This window comes from Hordeum vulgare, chromosome 1H (genome assembly GCF_904849725.1).
Source record: "Hordeum vulgare subsp. vulgare chromosome 1H, MorexV3_pseudomolecules_assembly, whole genome shotgun sequence".
Classification (NCBI taxonomy): Eukaryota; Viridiplantae; Streptophyta; class Magnoliopsida; order Poales; family Poaceae; genus Hordeum; species Hordeum vulgare.
In genome coordinates, this window is record NC_058518.1 from 5,144,090 (window position 1) to 5,169,856 (window position 25,767).

Here is a 25,767-nt window from a genome sequence, read left to right on the forward strand (position 1 = left end):
GTTTTTCTTTCTCCCAGGTGATTTTCAGATCCTTTTTAATTCGTGTCAAAATATGAAAAGGCTGCTTAATTAATACACCATCTATTCCTAAATGTAAGACATGACTTTAAGAACATAAATAGTAGGATGATAGGCAAGGTCCCCGACAACTCAATTTTACCTTTCCGAGTTTTAAACCCATCAAGAAAGGATTTTTTCACTCAAAATTAAATAAATGTGTCAGAGGAGTTGAAACTTGTTGGCTTTCGCCCAAGGATCAAAATCACACACAGCTGAGAAACAACACATCAAACTATGTGCCACTTCTTTCTACTCTTCTTTCTCATGTTCAAGGATTATTACAAGTCATTGGTTTTTTAAATAGTGCCCATAGTATCCATATAATTAATACAGGTCTCAAGTACTCAACTTTATGAAAACAAATCGTCTTGGACCCTAATTCAATTGGCAATGAAAACATTGCCTTGAATCTAAAATTAGTTACCCAAACACATGCACAACATACTTGACTTGCAACACTAGGCAACATACTATTATAACTAGGACATGATGACTCTATGCCTGGTGCCTACACGCTAACATGCATATATGTTAACAAGAGGTAGACATGGCAAGACTCCTAAAATAGTGTAACAAACTAACAATACTTCCTAATTGACAGAACAAGGCAATAGCATACATGACAATGAGTTACTCAAATCAAATGTTGTTCTTCCTGATGCACGGGCTTCTTCCTTCTCATTGCCACTTGTGGTGCTTGCATCTTACAACTTATAATGTAGTTATAGAAGGGCGGTATGCGAGACGTCCACGCAACAGCCTCAAATTCTCCACGGGGTAGCGTAGCACCACATTCTAGGAGAATGTCCCTCATCCTGATCCTATGGACTTGTGCACTTTAATTCGACTGATGATACTTGCTAATCAAGAAATATCCGCGGCTCTTCTCCATTCTCCAGTAGTATATCAGCCCATCTTTCCGCAACCAAAGGTTTGGGTGCTGGTCAAACATAAGGAGATGTGTTTGTATAGATGCTCTCACACGGTGTTTATATTATGCAAATATATATACACCTAATTTTTTGTATATTTTTAATTCACATTGTATATTTTTTGTATACACCTAATTTTTTTATTACACAACGTATGTTTGTCGTATATTATGCAAATATATATTTTTACATTGTATACACATTTTTTTAAACATATGAACATTTTACATTGGGACCGACATATTGCTAGAATTGCGCTAAAAATTTCTTTTAAGGTGTTCTGACATTTTTCAATTATGTTGTTTTAATTTTTTGAGTAAATTAAATTGTTTGAATTATATGTATCTAAAATATTATCTTAAATATATCAAATGAAAAAAAAACGAATGACAAAGCAACCGAGTAGTGGTTCACCTATGCACTCGAGGAGTTCTTCTCCTCTAGGCGAATCATATTTAGCTCTGCAAGTGTGCTTAATGTGTATTTTGCAACCGGGCGCCTGCAGCTCCCCGCTCTGAGCCGGCCCATGTAGTAGTTTTACAAACGCGAAAAGGTGCGGAACGGGGTTTGGAAACCACAACCCCCAAGTGGAGAGGGCTTCATTCCGGAAAGGTTGTTCTCTTTTTATCTTGTTCTTTAGTTCGGTTTTTTTTTTCTTTCACTTTCGTATTAACCTTTTCTGTTTCTTTCTTTTGTTTTCTTTACTGCTCGCTTTTTTGAAATTCATGAACCTTTCTTCTAAATTCATTAAAAAAATCAAATTTGGTGATTTTTTTCAAACTTGATGGAGTCTTTTCAAATTCAAAGAACTCTTTTCAAAATCGATGAACTATTTTTAAAATCTGATGAAATCTTCTCAAATGGATGTACTTTCTTCAAATTCGATGATTTTTTGCAAATTTGATGAAGAATTTTCAAATTCAATGAACTCTTTAAATCTGATGAACTTTTTTGAAAAGTGATGATTTTTAAAAATTCAGTGAACTTTTTTTCAAATTCGATGAACTATTTTCAAACCCGTGAAATGTTTTCAAATTCAAGGTTGTTTTTCATTGTTGTGAACTTATTAAAAAACTAGTGCACGTTTTTTCCGTGTCATGAACTTTTTTTTAATTCGTGAACTTATTAAAAAACTAGTGCACGTTTTTTCCGTGTCATGAACTTTTTTTTAATTCGTGAACTTATTTGAATACATGAACCTCTTTTACATTGGCCAACTTTTTTTTGCATGTTCCTCAACTTTCCAAATTTGCTCACATTTTTTCCATACATTCATGCTTTTTATTAATGTTTTCAAGTAATTCGGAAATCTAAGCGAGGGACTGTATAATAAGTAACGATGTTACTTTGGTTCTTTAATCATCTCACGCTGAAGTAAATCACTAGCAGCCAGTAGGTGTCCTTCTCTTTCTTGTTCTTCAAAATTTCAACTTTTGCCAAAATTTCAATTTTTAATCACAATCTAAAAATGTTTGCATATTTTAAAAAACTATTCACCTTTCCGAAAGTACTCATAACTTTAAAAAATGTTCATAACTTTAAAAAAATGTTTGGGATTTTCAAAAACTATTCGTGTTTTTAAATTTGTTAGGGAATTTCATAAAATGTTTTCATGATTTTAAATTGCGAACAAATATTGAAAATGAGTTTTTTTTATTCCTGGACACTTTTTGAAAGACAACCATTTTTATGAAAACCGTGAACAAATTTTGAGGATGAGACTTGGCGAGCCAACGTTAAAACTCAGCCACTTTATGGAGATGAAACCCAAAAGATTTTCCTTGGGGCGTAACCCTCTCAGCAACGCGCCACATCAGAACCCGGGTGTGGTGGAAAATGGGCAAGGGCCGGGCCATCACCCCCAAGGTGGCGCGCCGTATCGTGATCTGGATGCGGTTGCAAGAAGGATCGGGCCGTCACATCCTTAGTGGCGTGCTACATCGGTGCGTGGGTGTAGTGGAAAATGAGCAAGGGTCTTTGCATTTGACTAGACGAGTGCAAAGGGTAAGGAAGCTAGCCGAGCCTAGGAGGATTTGCTTAGGTAGCTGGAACGTAGGGTCTTTGAGAGGTAAGCTTTGGGAGGTAGTTGATACAACGGTGAGGAGAGGCAGTGATATCCTTTGCATCCAAGACACCAAATGGAGGGGACAAAAGGTGAAGGAGGTGGATGGTACCGGCTTCAAGTTGTGGTACACCAAATGGAGGGGACATCAGATTCGGGGTGTCTAGCTGATCTCATACGAAGGAGTACACCAGTTTTCTGAAAAAGCTCACTCCAAAATTTGCTGGTAAAGATTTTGTCTCGATCCGACACAATGGACTGAGGTAGACCATGCAATTTATAAACATTGTTGAAGAAAGCTTCATCTGTGAATGGATGATGCAAGGGGATAAAGTGCCCATATTTGGAGAACTTGTCAATCACCACCAATAAGCAATTAAATCTGCCAGACAGTGGAAGTCCCTCCACAAAGTCCATAGTAACCATCTCCCAAGGAAGATTGGGTACACGCAAAGGCTGTAATAAGCCTGGATACTGTATCCTTTCTGGGTTTGCTTGCTGGCAAGTTAAACAGTGCTACGCATAAGACTTAATGAATCCTCTCATATTCTTCCATTTGAATAGTTGCTTGATGCGTTTATAAGTCACAGGGAATCCTGAATGACAACCCAAAGGACTATCATGGAATGCAGCCACAATCTTGCTGTGCACCTGTGGTTGATTGAGAACCCAAATACATTGCCCATTCTTAGGATACCAGCCTTGAGGGAAAACTTCTAATCAGCTGTAGGAGTAATATTCAGTTTTTGAATCAACTCCATTGCAAAAGGGTCATTGTCATAGATCTGTTGAATATCATCAAGCCAAGCAGGTTGAGCAGAAGACAGGTGATGAACTTCAGGCATTGTATCTTGAACTAAATGAGGTTTTCTGGGTAAGGAATCAGCTGTTGAGTTTTCCAGTCCTTTTTTGTATTGGACAGTATATTGCAGCCCCAACAGTTTGGTGAGGGCTTTCTGCTGCCACATGGTGTGAAGCCTTTGTTCAGATAGAGAAGATAAGCTTCTTTGATCAGTTCTGATGACAAATGCAGCTAACTGCAAATACTGTCTCCAATGTTCAACTGCAAGCAAGATAGCCAAATACTCTTTTTCATATACTGACAAAGTTTGATTTCTGGGCCCCAATGCTTTACTGACATAGGCAATGGGATGACCATCCTGCATAAGCACTACACCAATGCCCACATCACAAGCATCATTTTCAACCACAAATGTTTTTGAGAAATCTGGAAGGGCTAGAACAGGGCTGATACAACTTGTTTCAATATCAGGAATGCTTGCTGCTCATTATGTGACCAAATAAAAGGGACACCCTTTTTCAATAGATTGGTAAGGGTTTACTCAACATACCATACTGAGATATGAAATTTATGTAATAACCAGCCGGACCCAAAAATCCTCTTACTTCCTTTGCAGATGTAGGAACTGGCCATTCCTGAATGGCTGATATCTTAGATGGGAAAGTGGCCACACCTTGTCCACTGATGATATGCCCCAAATAGCCAATCTGAGTTTGTGCAAAGGCACACTTAGACAACTTCACCTGACATTGATGTTGCAATACTAACTTCAACACTTCAGCCAAATGTTGCACATGAAGTTCATAAGAAGCACTGAAAATTAATATATCATCAAAGAAGACCAACACAAATTTTCTGATACAGGGAGACATAGTATCATTCATGGAAAAATTGAATGTGTTAGGCCCTCCAGTCAAGCCAAAAGATAAGACCAAGAACTCAAAATGGCCCAAGTGAGTCTGAAAAGCAGTTTTATGTTCCTCTCCTGGTGCCAATCTGATCTAATGATATCCAACCCTTAGGTCCAATTTATAGAACCAGCATGCACCTGCCAATTCATCTAACAGCTCATCAATAACTGGAATAGGATACTTGCCCTTAATAGTGATAGCATTTAACTTTCCGTAATCATAAACAAGCCTCCAAGTTTTGTCTTTCTTCTGCACCATAATCATAGGTGAAGAAAAAGCAGTGTTACCGTGCCTGATGATACCAGCCGCTAGCATTTCTTGCACCTGTTTCTCTACTTCATCCTTGAGAGCAGGATCAAGTGTGTATGGCCTTGAGTATACTGGTTGAGCTCCAGGAATTAAGGGAATTGTATGATCATACTTTCTCCTAGGAGGTAAACCCATGGGTTTCTGAAAAACAGTAGCAAATTGATCCAAAATATCTTGTACCTCTTTAGGAATTTCACATTGTGCACTGTCAGCACTCACCAGCAGGGATGACATCTCAATGAGAGCCATACCTTGAGGAGATGCATCTTGGTCCAATAGAGTGACCTGGTTACCTCCCACTAATAATTTAACCAGTGTGCTGCCCAATCAATTTGCATAGGGCTATGAGAAACTAGCCAATCCAACCCAAGTATGCCATCATAGAAACCCAATGGTAAGACTGTGAATGTGCTGACAAAATCATGGCCATCACAAGACCATTGCCCATTGCACAACTGCTTATCACAGGTAATTACTTGACCATTAGACACCTTAACCATATTTACTGGCATCTCAGAAATTCCTTGTAGCTTGAGAGCCACAACTTCAGCAACAAAGGAATGGGTACTGCCAGAATCCACCAAAAACACCAGGGATAACCCTTGAAGTTGAATCCTCAACTTCATAGTGGATGAGGTTGGTGCAGTTAAATCCCCCATAGCTGCTGCTGAAATAGAAATACAGTTAACTTCACGTTCGGAATTATCCTCAGTTTCAGTGCTTGCATCAGTGGAATTAAGCATATAGTCCCACATCTCCTGCACTACATGCAACTGAATTTCCTGTTTGCATTTATGCTCTCTAGCCCAGCGTTCACCACATATGAAACATAGCCCTTTTGATTTTTTGTATGCTCTCAAAGCAGCTCCTCTGTCTTCTTTGGCTAATACTTGTCGAACAGTGTCAACGCTTCTTTTGTTCTCAGCAATTTTGAAGATGCCACTCTGTGTGTTCACAACTGCTGATGAAGAGGATGATCTGAAACTGGTTGTCATTGAATGAACATTAGTTGTATCACCTAGTTCTTCAGACAACAAAGCCAATGCATATGCTGCATCAAGGTCAGAAGGTTGCTGGATTCCCACCAGTAACCAAATAGCTGGTATTAAACCCTCCATGAAATGAGTCACATAGTGAACAACACGAGGATTAGGCTCATAAGCAGTCAATTGATCATATAGTTCAGAGAAACGTTCAACATAATCCTCAACTCAACTAGTCTGCCTGATATGAAACATCTGCCGCACTAAATTCTGATGTTTGTTGCGTCCGAAACGAGACTGTAGCAGGGAACAAAACTTAGTCCAATTGACATTAGGAGCTCGACGTTGAACAGATTCTAGCCAACGAGCAGCTGATCCTTCGAACTGAGCAGACGCAAACAAAATCCATTGTTGTTGCGGAACATTCTAGAGTTTGAAGTAGTCCTCACAATGAGACTGCCACAACTTCGGATTAGATCCATCAAAATGAGGCAACTCCATGCGAGGCCCGAAACTCAGCGAATCCGGTATGAATGGCCGAAAATTCTCAGTAGTTTCTACCACCTGACGATGCTGACTGAGCTCAGTAGGCATACCTCCAGCTGAAGGCGGTACATACTTGGAACCTGCCTGTCACTGCTCCAAATCTGGCCTAAATCCGTCAGATCTGTTGGGTCCACCGTTGAGCGAAGGATGCGAGCCCATCTATGGCTCCCTTGGAGACACCGGCGCTGATAACGATGCGACATGAGTGCTGCGATCCGCACCAATGTCGCCGCGAAGCTTGTCGAGATCGACGTCGATGGACAGCTTGACGTCGTCGATGCGCCCGGACAACAAATCCAACTTGCTGTCGAGCTTGGCAAGGGCGGATATTGTCGCCTCGTTGCGCTCCGACGTAGTTTTGGCAAGGGCGTTGTCGAAGTCCGCGCGCAGGAACTCGTAGACAGTACGGGTCTCCCGCAAAATATTGTCCATGGCTTTAGCTCGCCGGCGGGTGTGGTGGGGGTGGTTAGGTAGCTCCAGGATTTGACGGCTCTGATGCCAGAGTGTGAGGTCTAGAGCTAGGAATCAGCGATTTTCATTCATCTCCATGAAAGGTAGCTGCAATTTCAAACCAAGGAGAGGGACGGGAGAGATGAGAGGAGGAAGAACACGCAACGCATACGCTCGCCAAGTTCCAGCGGCCTGCCAGCGAGCCCGATCTGCTAGTGTGTCTTAAGTATACAGCTGGCCTTAGGCCCACTCGCTACCTGCAAGATGGGCCGACCCGCAGAAGAGTCCTCTGCCGTTGGGTCGCTGACAGAACAGTAGCGAACCACACCACTTGATCCCCTTCACCGAAGGGCATGGGCCGCAGTTGGCTAGCGGATGACCTAGTTAACTAGAGGGTTCCGTTTCGGCGTGTGGAATAACAGCCCAGAGGACAGACATTTGGCCTACTATTTACCACACATAGGCTAAATGACTTAACACATAGATCCGACGGTCAGAAACGGCCCGATCGCGAAAACGGACGGATGAAGACTCAAATCGCTGCAAGGGCTCGGTTTAGGTGCGATTTTACTGTCCTTAAATAAGTGTCTTAACTTTGTATTAGGTCTAGTATAAACTTGTACTAAACTTGAGACACTTATTTTAAAATAGAGGGAGTAGTAGTTTAGAGCTTACCTAACGAGATTGGCGTTTTGGAGCTCGGCCTCCATGGAGGCCGAAATTTTTGAAAAAAATTAAAATTCAAAAAATGTAGTTCCAAAAAATCTGAAAAAATACAACTAAACAAGGATGTGATCCGTGTGTGTGTAAAATTTCAGGTCAAAATACTTTGAAACGCGACCTGTAAAAAAAGACAAATTCATGGTCTAAAATGATGAATAGTAACATGTGTTAAAAAGTTTCAGATTTGTCTTTTTTGCACAGCCATTATTTCAACGTATTTTGTTCTGAAAATTTACACACTTGTGTATTGTACCTTCATCTATCTATGTATTTATTTCAGAATTTTTTAAAATATTAAAATACGAGTTTTTACAAAATTTGAAGTTTGAATTTAAAGGCCTTCATGAAGCTCGGAAGCCAAAAGCAATTTCCGTTACCTAACCATATATATACTACTCTGTGTTTTCATACTGTATGTGCGTACATTAATCAATCATTGCTGTGCGTTGATTTGCGTGATTATATACGGCTGTTTGGAAGAACTGGTGGCATGCGCCATTTTCCATGGTCAAGATGCATATGCTCCTATGTGTGACTTTCTTCATCCTCCATCTCTCGTCCCTCATGCTGGTGACCTCGTCCCCCTCAAGTTCTCTCCATTACAAGTCTATTTTTAGCTTCGGCGACTCCTTAGCCGACACCGGCAACGGTCCTGTCATCTTCGAGCGGTTGTCCATCTTCAACCCCGTCACACGACATCCCTACGGCAGCACCTTCTTTGGCCGCCCCAGTGGCCGAGACTGTGATGGCCGGCTCATCATCGACTTCATTGGTACGTAGTACTAATAGCGTATGCATACACCTAGCCAGAAGCTAGATTAATTTGTCCATGCGTTTTATGTACTTTTGCGATATTCGTTGTAGCTGAAAACCTGGGCTTGCCATATGTGCCCGCCACCCAGGCGCACAACGGTAGCTTCCATCAAGGTGCCAACTTCGCCGTTGCCGCCGCCACCACTCTGGACGCCGAGTTCTACCACGAGAGGGACATTCCCGGTGCACCCAGCAAGTTCCCCCTCAACACCAGCTTAGAAGTGCAGCTTGCGTGGTTCGAGTCCATGAAGCCATACTTGTGCCCCACAGAGCGAGGTAATTTATTCATACACAGGCATCGTTATCCAAGTGAACACTTGATGAGAACTCAAGTGGTAATGCATGCAGAGTGCAAGGAATTCTTTGCTAGTTCCCTCTTCTTCGTGGGCGAGTTCGGAGTCAACGACTATCACTTCTCTTTCCAAAAGAAAACGGTACAAGAAGTCAGGTCCTTCGTTCCAGATATCGTGGCAACTCTCTCCATGGCCATCGAGGTAATTCCATCAAATAATCATGTATGCATATACTCCCACCGACCCATAATGTAAGTCCATTTTGCAAGCTAACATAGATTGTCGATGTGATCAACAGCGACTGATCACCAAGCATGGTGTGCGGAGCTTGGTGGTTCCCGGTGTGATCCCATCGGGATGTTCACCGCCGATTCTGACCAAGTTCGCCGATGACTCACCAGCAGCATACGACTCCAAAACTGGTTGTCTGAAAGCTTACAACGAGGTGGGGATGCACCACAACTCGCTGCTGCAGGCTGCCTTGTCCAAACTCCAGGCCAAGCACCGGAATGTCAGGATCATCTACGCTGATTACTTCGGCCCAGTCATGGAAATGGTGCAGTCGCCTCACAAGTTTGGTCAGGCCCCTATCATGCATAAAATATAATATACACCTCAAGGAATCTATGTTAGTTAGGCCCTGGCAAAATTTCATTACGCAACGTGGTTGACTTTGATCGATGCATGATTGCAGGTTTTGAAGATGTACTTTCTGTGTGCTGTGGAGGACCTGGAAGGTACATGTACAATGCGTCGGTTCGATGTGGCGATGCAGCTGCAATAACATGCGTTGATCCGTCTGCTCGTCTGTACTGGGCTGGCGTTCATCTTACCGAGGTGGCTAACAGATACATCGCAAGCCGCTGGATGGGCAAGATTAACTCACTAGCAAGACCCAGCAGCAAGGGTGCAAAGTGATGGCCTCGCGAGAAAGTAGGGACGAGGCAACTTCAGTGAACGGGCAGCCACGAGGATACCTTGTTTATCATGAAATGATGAAATACAAGCCCATCGACAATGCGTGTGTCATATCTGTATGTGTCTGATCAGTTGTATTGTTCTTCAAAATCATTAAAAACCTGATACATTGTCAAGTATATATGGAAGTTATGACATCTGTCGAAGGATACCGGGCATTCAGTCTTCGTACTCATCGGCCCAATTTTGCTCTGATTTGAAGGTGCTCCCGTTATTTGTTTTGTGAAGCATGGCAATTATTAGGTTATGATTACATTTTTAGTGTGATGGACATGCTTAATTAGTTATGCTTTTCAGAGTTTATTTCCATTATTGGAATGACTAAAAGATGATATTCAAACTTTAAAAATATGCATGTGTGTGTGTGTGTTTGTTTATTACCCATATAAAACTTCATTTATTTTTTCCTTGAACAGGAGGATGACCCCTGCAGCTGCACCTTCTTCGTGTACTTAATCCTATAATAATTTAACTTGATACTCTACAGTTTATATTTAGCATAGGAAAAAGAGAATCATTCAGCTCGAGCAAGATGAGGGAACAATAGTAGGTCATGAGAACCTAAAATTGTATATCTCTAATTATTACAAAAACTTATTCGGTGCTTCTGCTCATAGTTTTGTGACTATGGATGAGCATCAAGTGGCGGCCTTTGGTGGTCTTATTGGCGCATACCACGGTGGCGGATATCCCTCAAGTCGGAGAGGGTGACAATCAGTTATTATCTGCCCCTTTTACGGAGAAAGAGGTGTTCGAGGCTATCGGGGAGATGAAAAATGGTAAAGCTTCCGGTCCAGACGGGTTTCCGACGGAGTTTTATAAGAAATGTTGGCATATTATCAAGAAGGATCTTATGGCAATGTTTCAGGACCTGTATGCCGGTCAGCTTCAACTCTTTCATTTGAAATTTGGTACTATTACGCTGTTACCAAAGAAAGAGGGGGCGACCCGCATTGAGCAGTTTCGCCCAATCTGTTTGCTAAACGTTAGTTTCAAGATTTTCACGAAGGTGGGAACAGATAGATTAACAAAGATGGCACATTTGGTGGTGCAATCTACGCAAACAGCTTTTATGCCTGGGCGGAATATTCTTGAAGGTGTCGTTGTTCTGCATGAATCATTGCATGAAATCCATTTGAAGAAACTTGATGGTGTTATCTTCAAGGTGGATTTTGAAAAGGCTTATGATAAAGTCAAATGGTCTTTCTTGTAGCAAACCCTTCGTATGAAGGGGTTCGACGAGCTTTGGCGAAAGCATGTCGATTGTTTTATAAAAAAAGGTAGTGTCGTGATTAAGGTTAATGATAACGTAGGTCATTTCTTTCAGACACTCAAGGGTCTCCGACAAGGGGACCCCATGTCTCCTATTTTATTCAACATTGTTGCTGACATGTTGGCCCTTATGATTAAGAGGGACAAAGATAAGGATCTGATTGGGGGGCTCATCCCGCATCCAGTGGATGGGGGAGTTTCTATACTGCAATATGCCGATAACACCATTCTGTTTATGGAACTTGATCTAGTCAAAGCTAGGAATTTGAAGCTCATACTTTTCTTGTTTGAGCAGCTATCTGGGCTGAAAATTAACTTTAATAAAAGTGAGGTGTTCTGTTTTGGTAGAGCCAAAAATGAACAACACACTTATAATCAATTGTTCGATTGTGAAACTGGGAATTTGCCCTTTACGTATTTAGGAATTCCTATTCATCACCGAAGATTATCAAACAAGGAATGGAAATGCATTGAGGATCGGTTTGAGAAAAAGTTGAGTTGCTGGAAAGGCAAGCTTCTTTCTTATGGAGGACGGCTAGTGTTGATTAATTCAGTATTAACGAGTATGCCCATGTTTCTCCTATCCTTCTTCGAAGTTCCCGTTGGGGTACGGAAAAGACTGGATTTTTATCGATCCCGTTTCTTTTGGCAAAGTGATGAGCTTAAGACCAAGTATAGGCTCACTAGATGGGATATTATCTGCATACCCAAGGATCAAGGAGGTTTAGGAATTGAAAATTTAAAGATAAAAAATAGATGTCTACTCAGCAGATGGCTGTTTCGACTATCTTCGGAAACAGATGGTATGTGGGTACAAATTTTGAAGAACAAGTACTTACAGAACAAATCCTTATCGCAGGTAACAGCTCATTCAACGGACTCTTCTTTCTGGAAGGGGTTGATGAGGACTAAAAATGCTTTCTTCCGTAGAACTAGGTTCATCATAGGTAATGGTGAATCTCCTAGCTTCTGGGAAGATACTTGGTTAGGGGAGATGCCTCTAGCATTTCAATATCCGCAGCTATACCATATTGCACAACGGCGACAGGCATCCGTTGCGTCAATACTTAGCGAGATTCCTCTTAATATTCAATTCCGCAAATCTCTTATTGGAAATAGATGGATTAGTTGGCTGCATCTTGTGAGAAGGTTGATGGATGTTAACCTTTCTCACAATCCTGACCGTGTATATTGGAAGTTGACTAGCAATGGAATATTCACGGTTCAATCTATGTATATGAATCTCATCGATTCCGCACCTATTCCAAAATCGGCTCATATTTGGAAGGTCAAAGTCCCACTTAGAATCAAAGTCTTTATGTGGTTTGTTCATAAAGGGGTAATTCTAACAAAGGATAATCTTGCCAAGCGGAATTGGAATGGTAATTCTAGATGCAGTTTCTGTCCGGATAAAGAAACCATACAACACCTCTTTCTTCATTGTCCTATGGCTAAACTGGTTTGGCGCTCACTACATATTGCTTTTAACATCACTCCTCCTAACAGTATAACCACGTTATTCGGGATGTGGCTAAAAGAGGTTGATGTACATTTTGCTAAACTTATTCGCGTGGGGTCTTGTGCACTGTTGTGGGCAATACGGAATTGCAGGAATGACTTGGTGTTTAATAGACAACGTGATTTTCACTTCTTGCAGGTTATTCACAGGGCTAACGCACTGATCCGCACTTGGTCATCACTCACTCTTGTGGACGCCAGGGAGCCTATGGTTGCTGGGTGTGTCCGATGGGAGATGGTAGCACATGGTATCTTCAACCGGTTTGGATGGCGTCATGTTAATAGGATAGGTGTTTAGTCATCTATATTTTTACCATCTCCGGCTTGGGCATGAGTGATGCCTTGTATCGTTGTTTTTCTCTTTACTTCAGACTTATTGTACTTGGTGGAGACTTATTTTGGTTTATAATATATGGCCGTATGCATCCATCGATGCAGAGGCCGGGACTCAGCCTCCTTTTCTAAAAAAAAAATCTTTTGCATTTAAATATAAATGAATTTGTTGCTGGTATTGATAACGATGAATGAGTACTCCACTTCAAATCCATAAGCTTTTATGTGGTATACATGCCATTTTTTTTGTCTTGTTAAAGTATAAAGAGTAAGAGAAGGTAAAATTTCTAGTCAAGTCGGGATGTATACTTCTTTCTGTTAAGGAAAAGGAACCTTTCTCGTTGTTACTCAAGAGCTGACATTCACTTATGATTTGAGGTACCCAACATAATTCATGTTATATATAAGGACAATAAATGTATATTATACCGTGAGCTACCGATGGGGTTGACTTAACGCGCATTTGGCAACTGCACATATTTGAAAATCCTGATGTTAGTTGCTTGCCATGTTTAATTGGTTTATTTTATAGTTAGTACAAGTTACCAAAAATTATGTTAATCGAGAGATAGATAGGAAGCGATTCTTTAGGACGCCACAAGGTTGCACAATTGATGCCTTTGCAAGTTGGTGCTAGGTCGCGATCTCGGCGCTAAGCAAGCTAATCCCACGCACCAATATAGTTGACTAGGACTCTATGGCCCAGGAAGCAAATGAGCCAGCGCCATCACATCGTGCTAGTTGATTGATCCAGAGTATAAGATGCCCTCAAACTATGCCGAGTAGACAAGTAGAACATTCGTTACCCTCGTCGTCTGTACTTTAGACCAACTTAAATATTTCATCTTCTTCTTCGCATACTTCTACGACATTCATTAGAAAAACAAACAAGGTGTTCATTACAAGGAAGTTGAAATTACAAAAAAATGATGTTCGTTAGAAGGAAGTTGGAAGTCACATACCGCTATGTTGCGTCTGGCCTCATCATCATATATTGTTGTTGTTCCCATTTCCCAGTCAAGAACTCAGGATGAACAAGCTTCTATCTATCTCTTTGCTATTCCTACTCTCGTGGTCTATGCCGGCGATCTCTTCCTCCTCCCGTGTCCCTTGTTACAAATCCATTTTCAGCTTTGGCGACTCCTTCACCGACACGGGTAATAACCCCATCGTCTTCGAATGGTACTCCATCTTCGACCCCGTGACGCGTCCTCCCTACGGCACCAGCTTCTTCGGCCTCCACACTGGCCGCAACGGCGATGGACGTCTCATCATCGACTTCATCGGTTCGTGCTCACATTAGCTTTTCTTGGGCTAGCCAGTGCCGGAAATTACAGAACTTACATACTATTAGATAACTATCGATTCTTTCTTGGTTCAGCTGAGAACTTGGGCCTACCATATGTCCCAGCCAACCTGGCGCACAACGGCAGCTTCCGGAGTGGCGCCAACTTCGCCGTCGGTGCGGCAACCACAGTGGATGCTGGTTTCTTCCACGAGAGAGGTATCCCGAGTACCACCAGCAAGTTCCCGTTGAACACCAGCTTAGGTGTGCAACTAGAGTGGTTCGAGTCCATGAAGCCTTCGTTGTGCCGTACAGCCCGAGGTTACTTTAATCATTCACGGGCATCGTTATTTGATATACATATAACGTAGCTATCAGTGATTACCTATGTAAGAGACTGATGAGAAGTCAAATTGTATGGATGCAGAGTGCAAGAAGTTTTTTGGCACGTCCCTCTTCTTCGTGGGGGAGTTTGGAGTCAATGATTATCACATGTCGTTCCAACGGAGGACGGTTCAGGAAGTCAGGTCCTTCGTTCCTGTTGTCGTCGCCACCATTTCCAAGGCCATCGAGGTACGTACTCCATCAGGCTATCATGTACTGTATTACTCCCTCTGTACCTAAATATTTGTAGTTGAGGAATTTTTTTTTTTAGAAAAGGAGGATTACCTCCGGCCTATGCATCAGCATGATGCATACAGTCTCTTTATTAAAATAAACAAACGGATCTCGGTTCAACATAGTTTCCGACATAGCAGTATAAAAGTGAAAGTAAAGCAAAAAGTGCCACAGCCGGCAAACAGGCCTAGATGCCTAACCATTTATCCTATTACTGGACCGTCATCCAAACCGATTGAAGATATCCCGCGCTACCATCACCCATCGAGTAGACCCACTAACCAAAGGCTTCCTGGTTTCCGCAGGAGTGAGTAATGATCATGTACGGATCAAAGCTGTAGCTCTGTGAAGTACCTGCAAAAAATGAATATTCGTATGTCTGTCAAAAACCACATCATTCCTACAGTTCCATGTAGCCCGAAGAAGTGCACAAACTCCAATACGAATGTGCCTAGCAATAATCATATGTACTTCATCTAGCCACGTTTCAAATAACGTGTCAATGCTATCCGGGGGTACAATGTTGAAGGCTATACGCACTGTCTTCCAAAGGACTCTCGCAAGTGGACATTGGAGAAACAGGTGTGTAGTGTTCTCGTCGTTATCACAGAAGCTACATCGAGTACTCCCCCCCTCCCCCAACCCCAATTACGTTTACCCAAATTATCCTTAGTTAGAATCATCGTAGTTGAAGAGATTGATGCGGAGGCCGGGGGTTTGAACCTCCTTTTCCAAAAAAAAAACCGTAGTTGAGGAGAAAGACTAGTTTCTCCTCAACTACAAGTATTTAGGTACAGAGAAAGTAGACTAGATGCATGTAGTGATTGAACCAAACAGCATTCATGATAAACCAATTGCTGATGTGAGCAGAGGCTCATCACCAAGCACGGGGCGAGGAACCTGGTTGTCCCTGGTGTGATTCCGTCGGGATGCTCGCCGCCGATCCTGACCAAGTTCGCCGACGTCTCACCAGCATCAGCATACGACTCCAGGACCGGCTGTCTGAAAGCGTATAACGAGCTGGGGTTGCACCACAACTCGCTGCTGCAGGCTGAGCTGGACAAACTCCAGGCCAAGCACCGGAACGTCAGGATCATCTACGCCGATTTCTTCGGCCCAATCATGGACATGGTGGAGTCGCCTCACAAGTTTGGTCAGTCACCAACTCATCCGAAGGAATCTATGTTAATTAGTTAAAGCGTACAGAAAATTTCATTATGAAAGACGATTGACACTGATGGATGATCACAGGTTTCGAAGAAGACATTCTTATAGTCTGTTGCGGAGGTCCTGGAAGATATAGATTAAACTCAACAGTCCCATGCGGCGATGCTGCGGCAACAATGTGTCAGGATCCATCAGCTCGGTTGTACTGGGATGGCGTCCATCTGACGGAGGCAGCTAACCGCCACATCGCCAATATCTGGCTGGGCAGCATAAACTCGGCAACAAGAGTCAGCAGCAGCAAGTGTGCAAATGGACCATGTCGACCTAGTGGATGAAACTCATTTCTACCTCCCACGTCCCAAGGTTGCTTTAAGATTTCTTCCGAACCTAATGTATTTCTATGTATTCAAAATCTTCTGCAGGCAATATAAATAATTTTTGGGGTTCTAATCACTATGAAATAATTGTTAAATTTTATTATCTTTGAATTTTTTCCATATAAGTATTCAGTTTTTTCATCACCGTTTCAATTTCACAAATGTTTCATTAGACATTTCAAGCTTGTGTCATCTAATGATTTGTACATTGTTTCACCGATGATTCAAATGTATTTCAAGGTGGACAGTGATGCGTATGAAAACAGTGGGCTTCTGATTTTTAAAGTTCTATATCTTTTAAACGATTTTTTTTATTCGTGTTTCTTGTAATCAGCACTCTGAAATAGGATTCAATTTGAATATATTTTGATGACTATTTTAAATATATGTTAAGTTTCAATGTTGAAACTAAATACGAGCGATCGATAAAAAATAATTATCTTCTGTCTACGACTGAGATATTTTTTTCTTAAAATTATATCCCTGAAACTTGTTGAAATATGACATTTTATATGAAAAAACTGTATGTATCATTGATGAAACTGAAAACTTTTTGAGGGATTTTCATTTTTACTGTGCCCTTGTGTGGGTTTCAACTACTTTGCGAACCGCGAGGCAAACTGAGCAGACGACCGGGCTTGACATGTGAATGCCCCGTAATTGCATGCCCCTGCGAATTTCCACTTGTACACTCGTATGCATTATTTGCGTATTATAACGACGTGCCACGGTTTGTTCGGTGCCGATAAAAGACATACAATTCATCTTATATTCTTACATAGAGGGATACTTTTTTCCCTTGAGATGTTTAACGACGTACTACTACTAGCAAGTATTACCTGAGTGTCAAACTAGTTTTTTCAGGTCCCTTAGCGCCCGATCCATTAAAAAAGGTAGAAGAGGATTGCCCTGTTAATCAAGGAAAACCTGGCAAAAATCGTTATAACACACCCCAACAAGGCACCATCAACACACCGACCTTCAGGGCCGTGCATCCGGCGAGTGTAGTGGATTCCAAGGGCTAACCTAAGTACGCCGCTGCATCCAGCTGAGTAAAGCAAGGGACTACGATTATCTAACTTGATGTCTCAGAACACGATCTCTTGCTTTATCCTAAATTAATCTATTATACAAAAGAGCTTCCGTTATTTTATCTTTTTAGTTTAATTTTCTGTAGTTTACTTTATCCTTCCAAACATGGACGATTTCATCCAAACACCTCTAACAAACTTACCCCTTTATTTAAAGTTGTCCAGTTTATTTAGTTTTTCTTCAGCTTAGAAACATCATCAGCAAAATTCTTCTAAGAAAGCAGTTCGGTTAATTTCATTCTAATTTTTATTCTTCTCTCAGTCAGAAAGGCTTCCACACGAATTTCACTTGGAAACTGAGTTCATAGCTCTTATTTTCCTCAGTTTGTTATTTATGGCATATAGATGAACTAGATGACTGGATTCTGGTGGGCAGGGATAGGATGAGCGCAACAGTGCAGAATTCGCCGCAAAAAAAAAAAAAAAAACAGAGCGCATCAGTGCAGAAGATCCACAATGACGATATGCTCAGTTTGTTTTTGAAAACATAGGAGGGGTTGATGGCTATATAGTTGTTCATAATTTATATAAATCCACTATACAACAGTAAAGAGAAAATAAATGAGTTATACATGGATCTTACACACATAGTTTGTTGAAGAAAAAGGAGATAAGGAACAGAAATTTATTTGGGCACCATTTTACCCGAAGAAACAGTTGGGTAGGGAGGTCCCTGTAGAATTACACTTCCATACGAGCATGGCGAGCCCTTAACACTGACATTGTGATTCTCAAATGCTTGATTTGGTTTTGTTTGGGACCCCCAAACTTGATCGATTAGATGATGAACTTGTGAAGAACAACACAAGCACCACACAGTGGTGTCGTTGCTGATAACGGGGATCTCATGTTGGATGTTATTGTGTGGCCGAAAGATAACCCATATCTTCTAGTCTTAGGTGATGATCTTCTTCCAAGTCCACTAATCTGTAAGCAATTAGTACGTGTGGTGTTTTTTGGGCAACTGGAATCTTTCATGGCCCCACAATATCCAAATACGTCCAGACGGTGTCGTCGTCCCCTCCTTGCTCTCGGACAGCAACAACAACATGTCGTGCGTCAGGGATGTAGCTCTCATCATACCGGTGCCAGCACTCGAACACCTCATGGCCCGATTTCTTGCACAGTTGGCAGCGAGGCCGCCTGCTGGAGGAGGATGGCTGCATCTGGTTGTACCCGCCACCGCCACCACCAGAACAGTTGTTCTTGTTTCCATCGGTGCGGGATTAGTGAGGAGCAAGGAGTGAGGAGCGAGCACACGCTTTTTTTATTAGTTTTATTCTTTTACTTAACCCGAAAAGTTGATTTACCTCATTTTTTATTTTGGGTGGTGTTACTGAAATTTTTAAATATTCATAAATTTGAAAACAAAAGATAAAATCAATAAAATATTCAAGGATTTCAAAATATTCATATTTTTTCATAAAAATGAAATTCAACAGTTGTTGCTAATGTGATAAATAAATGTTCATGATTTTTAAATATGCGAATTCAAATACTTTTTAGAAATTTCTAATTTTCGACGATGCAAAATTTCTAATCTATTTTTTTACTTTTTACTTTAAAAATATTCATGAACTGAAAATTATTTTACAATGTGTTGGAAATGAAAAAAATGAATAGTCTGGGATTTGTTTTTTTTGAAAAATGGGAATTAGAAAACGAAAAGGAAACCAGAAAGTCAGCAGGAAAGAAGAAAAAGAAGAACAGCCCAGAATGTTGCCAAACACACAAAATACTTGAGACCTACACATCACAAAACACATTTTTTCAAAAAATATACATCATATATTCGTAAAATGTCGATCGTGTATCAGATAATTATTTCATGTCTTCTATCAAAAGGTACATTATATACAGGAGAATAAAGTATACATGACTTGAAAAAAAACCCGGAAAAACTAGGAAAATAGAAAAGCAAAAAAAAAAACTAAGTATAACGATGATAGAAAAAAAATGCAAAGTAAAATGAAAAAGGCAAAAAGGTAAAAAAACTGGGAGAAAAGAAATAAAATCAACGAATAAAACAATATGTAAAATAATGTAGAAAGTCAGACCGGACAAGTGTACAACATCGTCAACAAGTGGCACTGGTTACTGGGTACATGGTCAGCCGTACTTGGCGCACTTAGGCGATTCCTATAGGGAATTGGTGTAGGCGAGACATAGCTGTCGCAGTGAGCAAGAAGCCGCCCCATCGCTTGTACATTTCCTACATAGGCTCTGCCCAGAGCGCATGAATCTTCTAGCAAGGAGCGAGCACACAACATACTAGCTGATTGAAACATCAAGGTCAAGCCACATTGCCCAGTATGCAACCAAGGGCTGGAGAGCATCCTCCATCTTCTATTTGAATGCCCTGTTGCGGTTCAGGTATGGAATCTCCTTGGAGTGCTGGATGTGATAAAAAATGAATTAGAGATGAACTTGTCTAGCGAGGTAGTGTTGGAATTTCTTCTCAGTTTACCAGGCAATCATATCCATCTGCTAGTTTTGCTGAAACCGAGACAAACTGTGGCTACATGTTGTTGGATTTTGTCGTGGCGATTTCAACACTCAAAGAGGGATACTCATCTTCGGTGGCTAGCGCGATCTTTGATGATTGTTACTTCATGTCCTTAGATTTCAACCATATTGTTTTTAAACATTGTTATAGAGACAACAATAAAGTAGGCCACAAATTAGCTAGACTAGCTAGATTCATTCCTCCTCATGTATGGATGGAAGCAGCCCCGATGGTTGTTATTCCTCTCATTGTCTCTGAAGCTACAATTGTAGCCAACTAATAAAGGAGTTGTGTTTTTTTAAATCATTTTTTATTTTGAATTTCAAAACTATTTAAAAAACAAGTTTACAAATTTATGAAATATTCATGATATCAGTTGTTCGCTAATTTGACACAAAAATGTTCAAGATTTTACAAAAATGCGAATTTAAATTTTTGTTTTAAAATTCTTAAATTTTAGAATTTTTTCAAAAATGTAACAAAACATTATCTTATTTTTCAATTTAAAATACATAGTGTTCAAAAAATATTTCCGAATTTGGAAATGTATTCACGAACGTAAAATTTTCGTAGACTTTATTAAAAGACGAGATGAAAATGAAAAGGAATGAATGGAGAGGGAAATGAAAAAAATTAAAAAGAGTGGAAATAAAAAACCAAAAGGAAAGCAGAAACGTTGCAGGAAAACGAAAAAGAATAACGTACTAGAAGCTTGCCAAACAAGAGAAAATGGTTCAAGTTCATCACCAAGGACTACAAATTTCCGAGGATAACGTTTAGGAAGTTGCACATGACAATCATTTGTGCTCTAGTCGTCTGACATTGTGCTACAAACGGAGAATATTTGACCAGACGTTGTGCTACAAACGGAGAATATTTGATCACTTGGTTAGGGTTGCACATCAGCTTTTTGTTTAGCATTGATGAGAGAATATGCGAGGAGACAAGAGAATTGTTTCTTGGACCAAAGATTGACTTTTGCATACACGTCCGTTGTGTTTCCTATGACCTTATCTTGAACAGGATAAATTGGTGCACCATTTATTTAATTTTAGTGGAAAAAATACAATCGTGTGACTTGGACTTGTTCATGGCTCGGTTCACAAAATCGCAAATGACTTGGACTTGTCCAAATCGATCAGCAACTACTAGGCACTTTGGTCAATCTTCTGGCAATCTTATGAAAGCATGCGCACACACATTATCCCTATGAAAAGTTTCATGAGGCATAGCTAGTTGATCTTCACATTTTTGAAGTCACCAAAAAATGCCTCATAGTTAAGTGGATGGCACTCCATACAATGGAAAGCCCAATAAATTTTGGAAACTGCGCCAACCTAATCTAACCTAAGACCGAACCCCTGAAACCCCTGGTGGGCATGATCCACCACAAGGAACTTATCCATCTCCGCTAAGCTCAATTCATCGCGATTTGTTAATTCAACTAGTTGTGTCACAAGTAATTTACGTCGATAGCTAGGATGACACATGTCACACCTTCCAAAGGATAGTACTTCATTAGGAAGTTGCAGGCTTTTTTTCTAATCAAAAGGGTTGCCTGCACATGGATCTAAAATTACAACATAAGGTTGTAGCTAATAAACTCCGTTACACCAAAGGAGTAGGAAAGAAAAACACTTTCATTGAATTGATAAGAGAAGTACACCCGAACTTTACAACAACACTATTAGAAGTGAGGCTAGAAAAAACACTTTAAATTAATTAATACTATATGTGTGGGATTTTTTTAAAAGAAAAAGGTCCACTTTCCTCCACTTTGGTTGATTCGATTATTATCTTGTAGTATCGTTATTAAGTTCTCGGTAAAGTACACATGACTTGGCCTTATTTAAGCCACCGACAACTATTTAATTATTTTGATCAGCCGTGTCACTTGACTTGGCCTTGTTGACATCTACAGGATGCCACATTTCAAATATATAAAGGATAATCTTAGGAAGTTAGACATGCATTGGCGGAGTCTTCTCCCAAACACATCAACACGCCCAAATAGAAAATATTTGACCCGTTTTTGTGCTATCATGTGGTCAAGAATTGAGCGCCTCCAATAGTTCTTATCAGCCATTTTATTAGGGTTGCACATCAGCTTTTTTATAGCAATGATGAGAATAGATGCGAGGAGCCAAAGGAATTGTCCCTTGAAAAAATATATTATTTTTTGCATACATGTTATTTTGTTTTCTGCTTATCTTGTATAAGAGATATATAAGTTCAACATAAAAAAAGATGTCTGAGTTTTAGGAATGCTGAATTCTTATATGTCACAGCAAACAAAATACCACGAATTGGTCTGTGCCTTCTTTTATGAAGATAGACCACGAGAATTAAAACAAAACCAAGATTGATAAATTGTGAGAAAGAAAATACATTGTCAAATATTATTCTTGCAAAGAGTAGTACATGTGATTGACATCAAAGTAGTCAGCACATTTAAATGATCTGATCTTTGAGTTTACTGCCAACAAACTGGCCAAGAGTTGGATCGCAAGCACCCGACACTTTTCTATTTTTATTTCATTTCGTGAGAAACTAGATGGAGCAAGAGCTGATGTTTCTGAGTTCATTTACAGCTCCTTTTACGGAGAGGGTGGCCTGTGCACGGATCCAGAAGTACATCGTAAGATAGTGGTAACTAACGAATATTACCTCTATGAACAGATATATGACGTTTTAGGGACTTGTCAAGTCTCTAAAACGTCTTTTAATTGTTAACAGAGAGAGAGTACCGAAGGAGTATGAAAAAAAAGCACTCTCGTCAGGTTTACAAGAGAACTCAGCCATGAATAAACCACAGCTTGTTCATGTGTGTTTGATCGAACAGTTGCACGACAGGCTCAAGTTAAAGCATGCACTTGTGATCTAGGCTTGCTTACAGGGAAATGGTCGGCGCTGAGGATGATGAGAGTGAGCTGTTGAATACTTTTTAAATATTATTTTTGGTGCAAACTTAATCTGTAGTGCACGATCTTTTTGTTTCTCTCTTTTCGACGATGATACGAATTGCAATAAACATTCATTAAATTAAAACCAAATTGAGAGGAAAGAAAACATCGTTAACCACACATGCACACCTTTGGAAAACCTCGTAGGGAGAAACAACATATTTCTCATCTTATTCCGAGTGATTGTACATTCAAACGCGTTTTCGTTGTGTGAGCACGAAGACCATCGTCGGGAACACAAATATGATGCCATGTGAAAATATATTGCGTTCAGAGCGTGTGTTATTTTCTCTTCCGTTGCAACGCACGGGCTTTTGCTAGTAAAGTCTCAATAAAACAAAGTTCACAATTTTCTATGTACAACTCGATGAATAAAGTCATTTCTCAAAAAAAAAAACTTGATGAATAAAGCCTAGCGAAAGTATCTATAAAAAGTTCACATTTACTTTCCTCTGTGTTGCTTGCTGCAAAGTGCAAATGGGTCTCTCCTTTTTCCATGCCAAACGGGCACTCTAAGGGCATGTTTGGATCGTAGCCCCGATTCGCCCAGCTAAATATTTGGCGTTGACTATGGCGCGGGCATATGTTTGGATACATCCGATTAGTTGGCTCGCCCTCGGCGCAGCAACTCCTTCCGTTCAATACATAGCCAATATTTTGGTGATCCATTGGCGGCGAAATCCTGCGCCAAATTATTGGCGAGCCCATCATTGGCGGGGCAACTGTAGACAAGATCCAAACAACCTCTAAGTACCCCCTTCTCTAAATTTCTTACCGTGTTTAGCTCATCACCCTCTCTTCCTTTTCTCTTTATCTGCTTTGTACTTAGCCCAAGCCCAAGCCAAATCCAGGGGTGTTTGCTTTGTTTACATATGGAACCCAGTACCCTAGGCGTCTGCCCTCACGCCTAGGCGTAGCTAGCACTGAATCCCCTCAAACCAAAATAAAATAAAAAAGCTAGCACTGAATAACCTGATTGCTTGAGTGATTCCTAAACTTCCATCATAGAACATGGGTTGGTACAGGAAAACACAGAGCATCCATTCATTGCAAAGAAAGCATGATTACTATTGATCGATTATCATTAGATTTTGTATTGTAATCCAAATTCAATCAATCTAAGTTTTTGTTTGTAGGATTCTTCCTTCCCACAGGGACACATTTCGCCGGATTGCTCATGAGCTCCCATATCACTAGATGCTGCACAAAGTCTCTTTGTTGATGAGCATTCGATGTCAAAGTCACTGATGAAACAGAAAAGTCTGGTACTGGCATGGAGTGTTTGTCTTATAGATTGTTGACTAGTCTCCATTGAGTATACACAGATCACTTGAAAACGATATAGTTGGTTAGATGTATTTATGGTGTCCACGTTTTGTTTGAGATATTTATATGTTTCTTCTTGTGATGGAGCAAAGGATCATTTTCGTTTTGGAAAATCTATTGAACGAATGGTCAATATATAGTTTCTGTAGAGACATTGTGGGTCCCATTTTGATTTACAACTCCTTCAGAGAAGTGCACAAGATCAAGATATTTTAGGCACCAAAGTCATCTCCGTATTTCTGGATCTTAAGCCTCCAGTGCCCTTTTTTAGTGAAGCCCATCATGTCTAAATACCAATCAAAGATACATCGTCTACGAGCTTATTCACATGCAAGCTGGATGCTCGTCAATCCAGCAAAGTTATAAACATGGCAGGTACACCTTCTATATAGACAGTGCATATTTGTGTTGAGATCTGTGCATATCACTTCCTATTTTTTGTTTCTCCCAAACTGAGAAACATTGGAACATAAAACTTCGCTGGTCCACTACATATGCACTACCATGTGCCTATGTGTTTTCTGATTTTTTGGCGCACCGTAGATATTAAATCATATCAATTAGATATTTAAACGTGCAGAATTAAATGTACATTTTGTGAATATGTAGTATTTGTTTGTTGTTGACTTTCTAAGTTGTAGCTTCAAATGTTGTTTTGTTTGGTAGAAACAAAAAAGTGAAATTCCTATGGTGAGAGAGCACGGATGTTGATGCAAGCTGGGTGTCCAGGATAGAAGGTGTACCTACGTGGGAGCACAGAAATACTTTTATTCCAAATTCTCCCATATTTGAGCGCTGAGCCGAATCAAAGGGCTCAGATATTTCGCATCTTCAAATTTACCTGAACCCATTATGAAGAATCGCATAGTCGTTGTCAATTAACATGGCGATATGGACTTAACAACCACGTCGGATTTTGAATACAACTTACCGTTCAAAATTGAACTTTCTTCCAACATATATATGTAAACTCTCTCATGCTTCAACAGAAGTTATCTACATGATATAAAGAAAGCATCATATATCAATCCACACCATAGGGAGAGATATATCTGCAGTTCCCATTCTGCTAGCCAGTAGCTTGGTACTTAGGTATGCTCGTGTCGTATCTATGTAACGTGCACATCTTTTATTTCTTGTAGACCTATATATATTTATGGTACGTAAATTACATAGGTGGGAAGTTAACAATACATGTGTATATCATATATATATATATATATATATATATATATATATATATATATATATATATATATATATATGAAGGTGACTCTTAGCATGTTCTTCGATCTATGGTGGACACTTAGTGCCATATGCACATGCAGGTGGGCCCGTCGGCAACTGTCCCGTGTACCCACCTGAAATGAGAAAATGTGCAGCATTTAGCATGTTTCAAATGCTCCAAATTGTAATTCAAGAAGAAAAAAAAATAGTGTGCAAATGCAT

General features: G+C 40.3%; 2 protein-coding genes across 2 annotated transcripts; both read left to right on the forward strand.

The window, feature by feature from the left end:
* Positions 1-8,238: 8,238 nt before the first annotated feature.
* Positions 8,239-10,014, forward strand: LOC123403832 (GDSL esterase/lipase At5g45910-like). Its single transcript, XM_045097751.1, has 5 exons — positions 8,239-8,550; positions 8,643-8,867; positions 8,940-9,085; positions 9,183-9,462; positions 9,579-10,014. The coding sequence occupies exons 1-5, from the start codon at positions 8,283-8,285 to the stop codon at positions 9,800-9,802; spliced, it is 1,143 nt and encodes a 380-aa protein (XP_044953686.1). The 5' UTR covers positions 8,239-8,282; the 3' UTR covers positions 9,803-10,014.
* A 3,970-nt stretch (positions 10,015-13,984) lies between these two features.
* On the forward strand, positions 13,985-16,512 carry LOC123403838 (GDSL esterase/lipase At5g45910-like). The gene is made up of 5 exons (XM_045097763.1): positions 13,985-14,271; positions 14,367-14,591; positions 14,698-14,843; positions 15,759-16,041; positions 16,140-16,512. The coding sequence occupies exons 1-5, from the start codon at positions 14,016-14,018 to the stop codon at positions 16,388-16,390; spliced, it is 1,161 nt and encodes a 386-aa protein (XP_044953698.1). The 5' UTR covers positions 13,985-14,015; the 3' UTR covers positions 16,391-16,512.
* Positions 16,513-25,767: the final 9,255 nt, after the last annotated feature.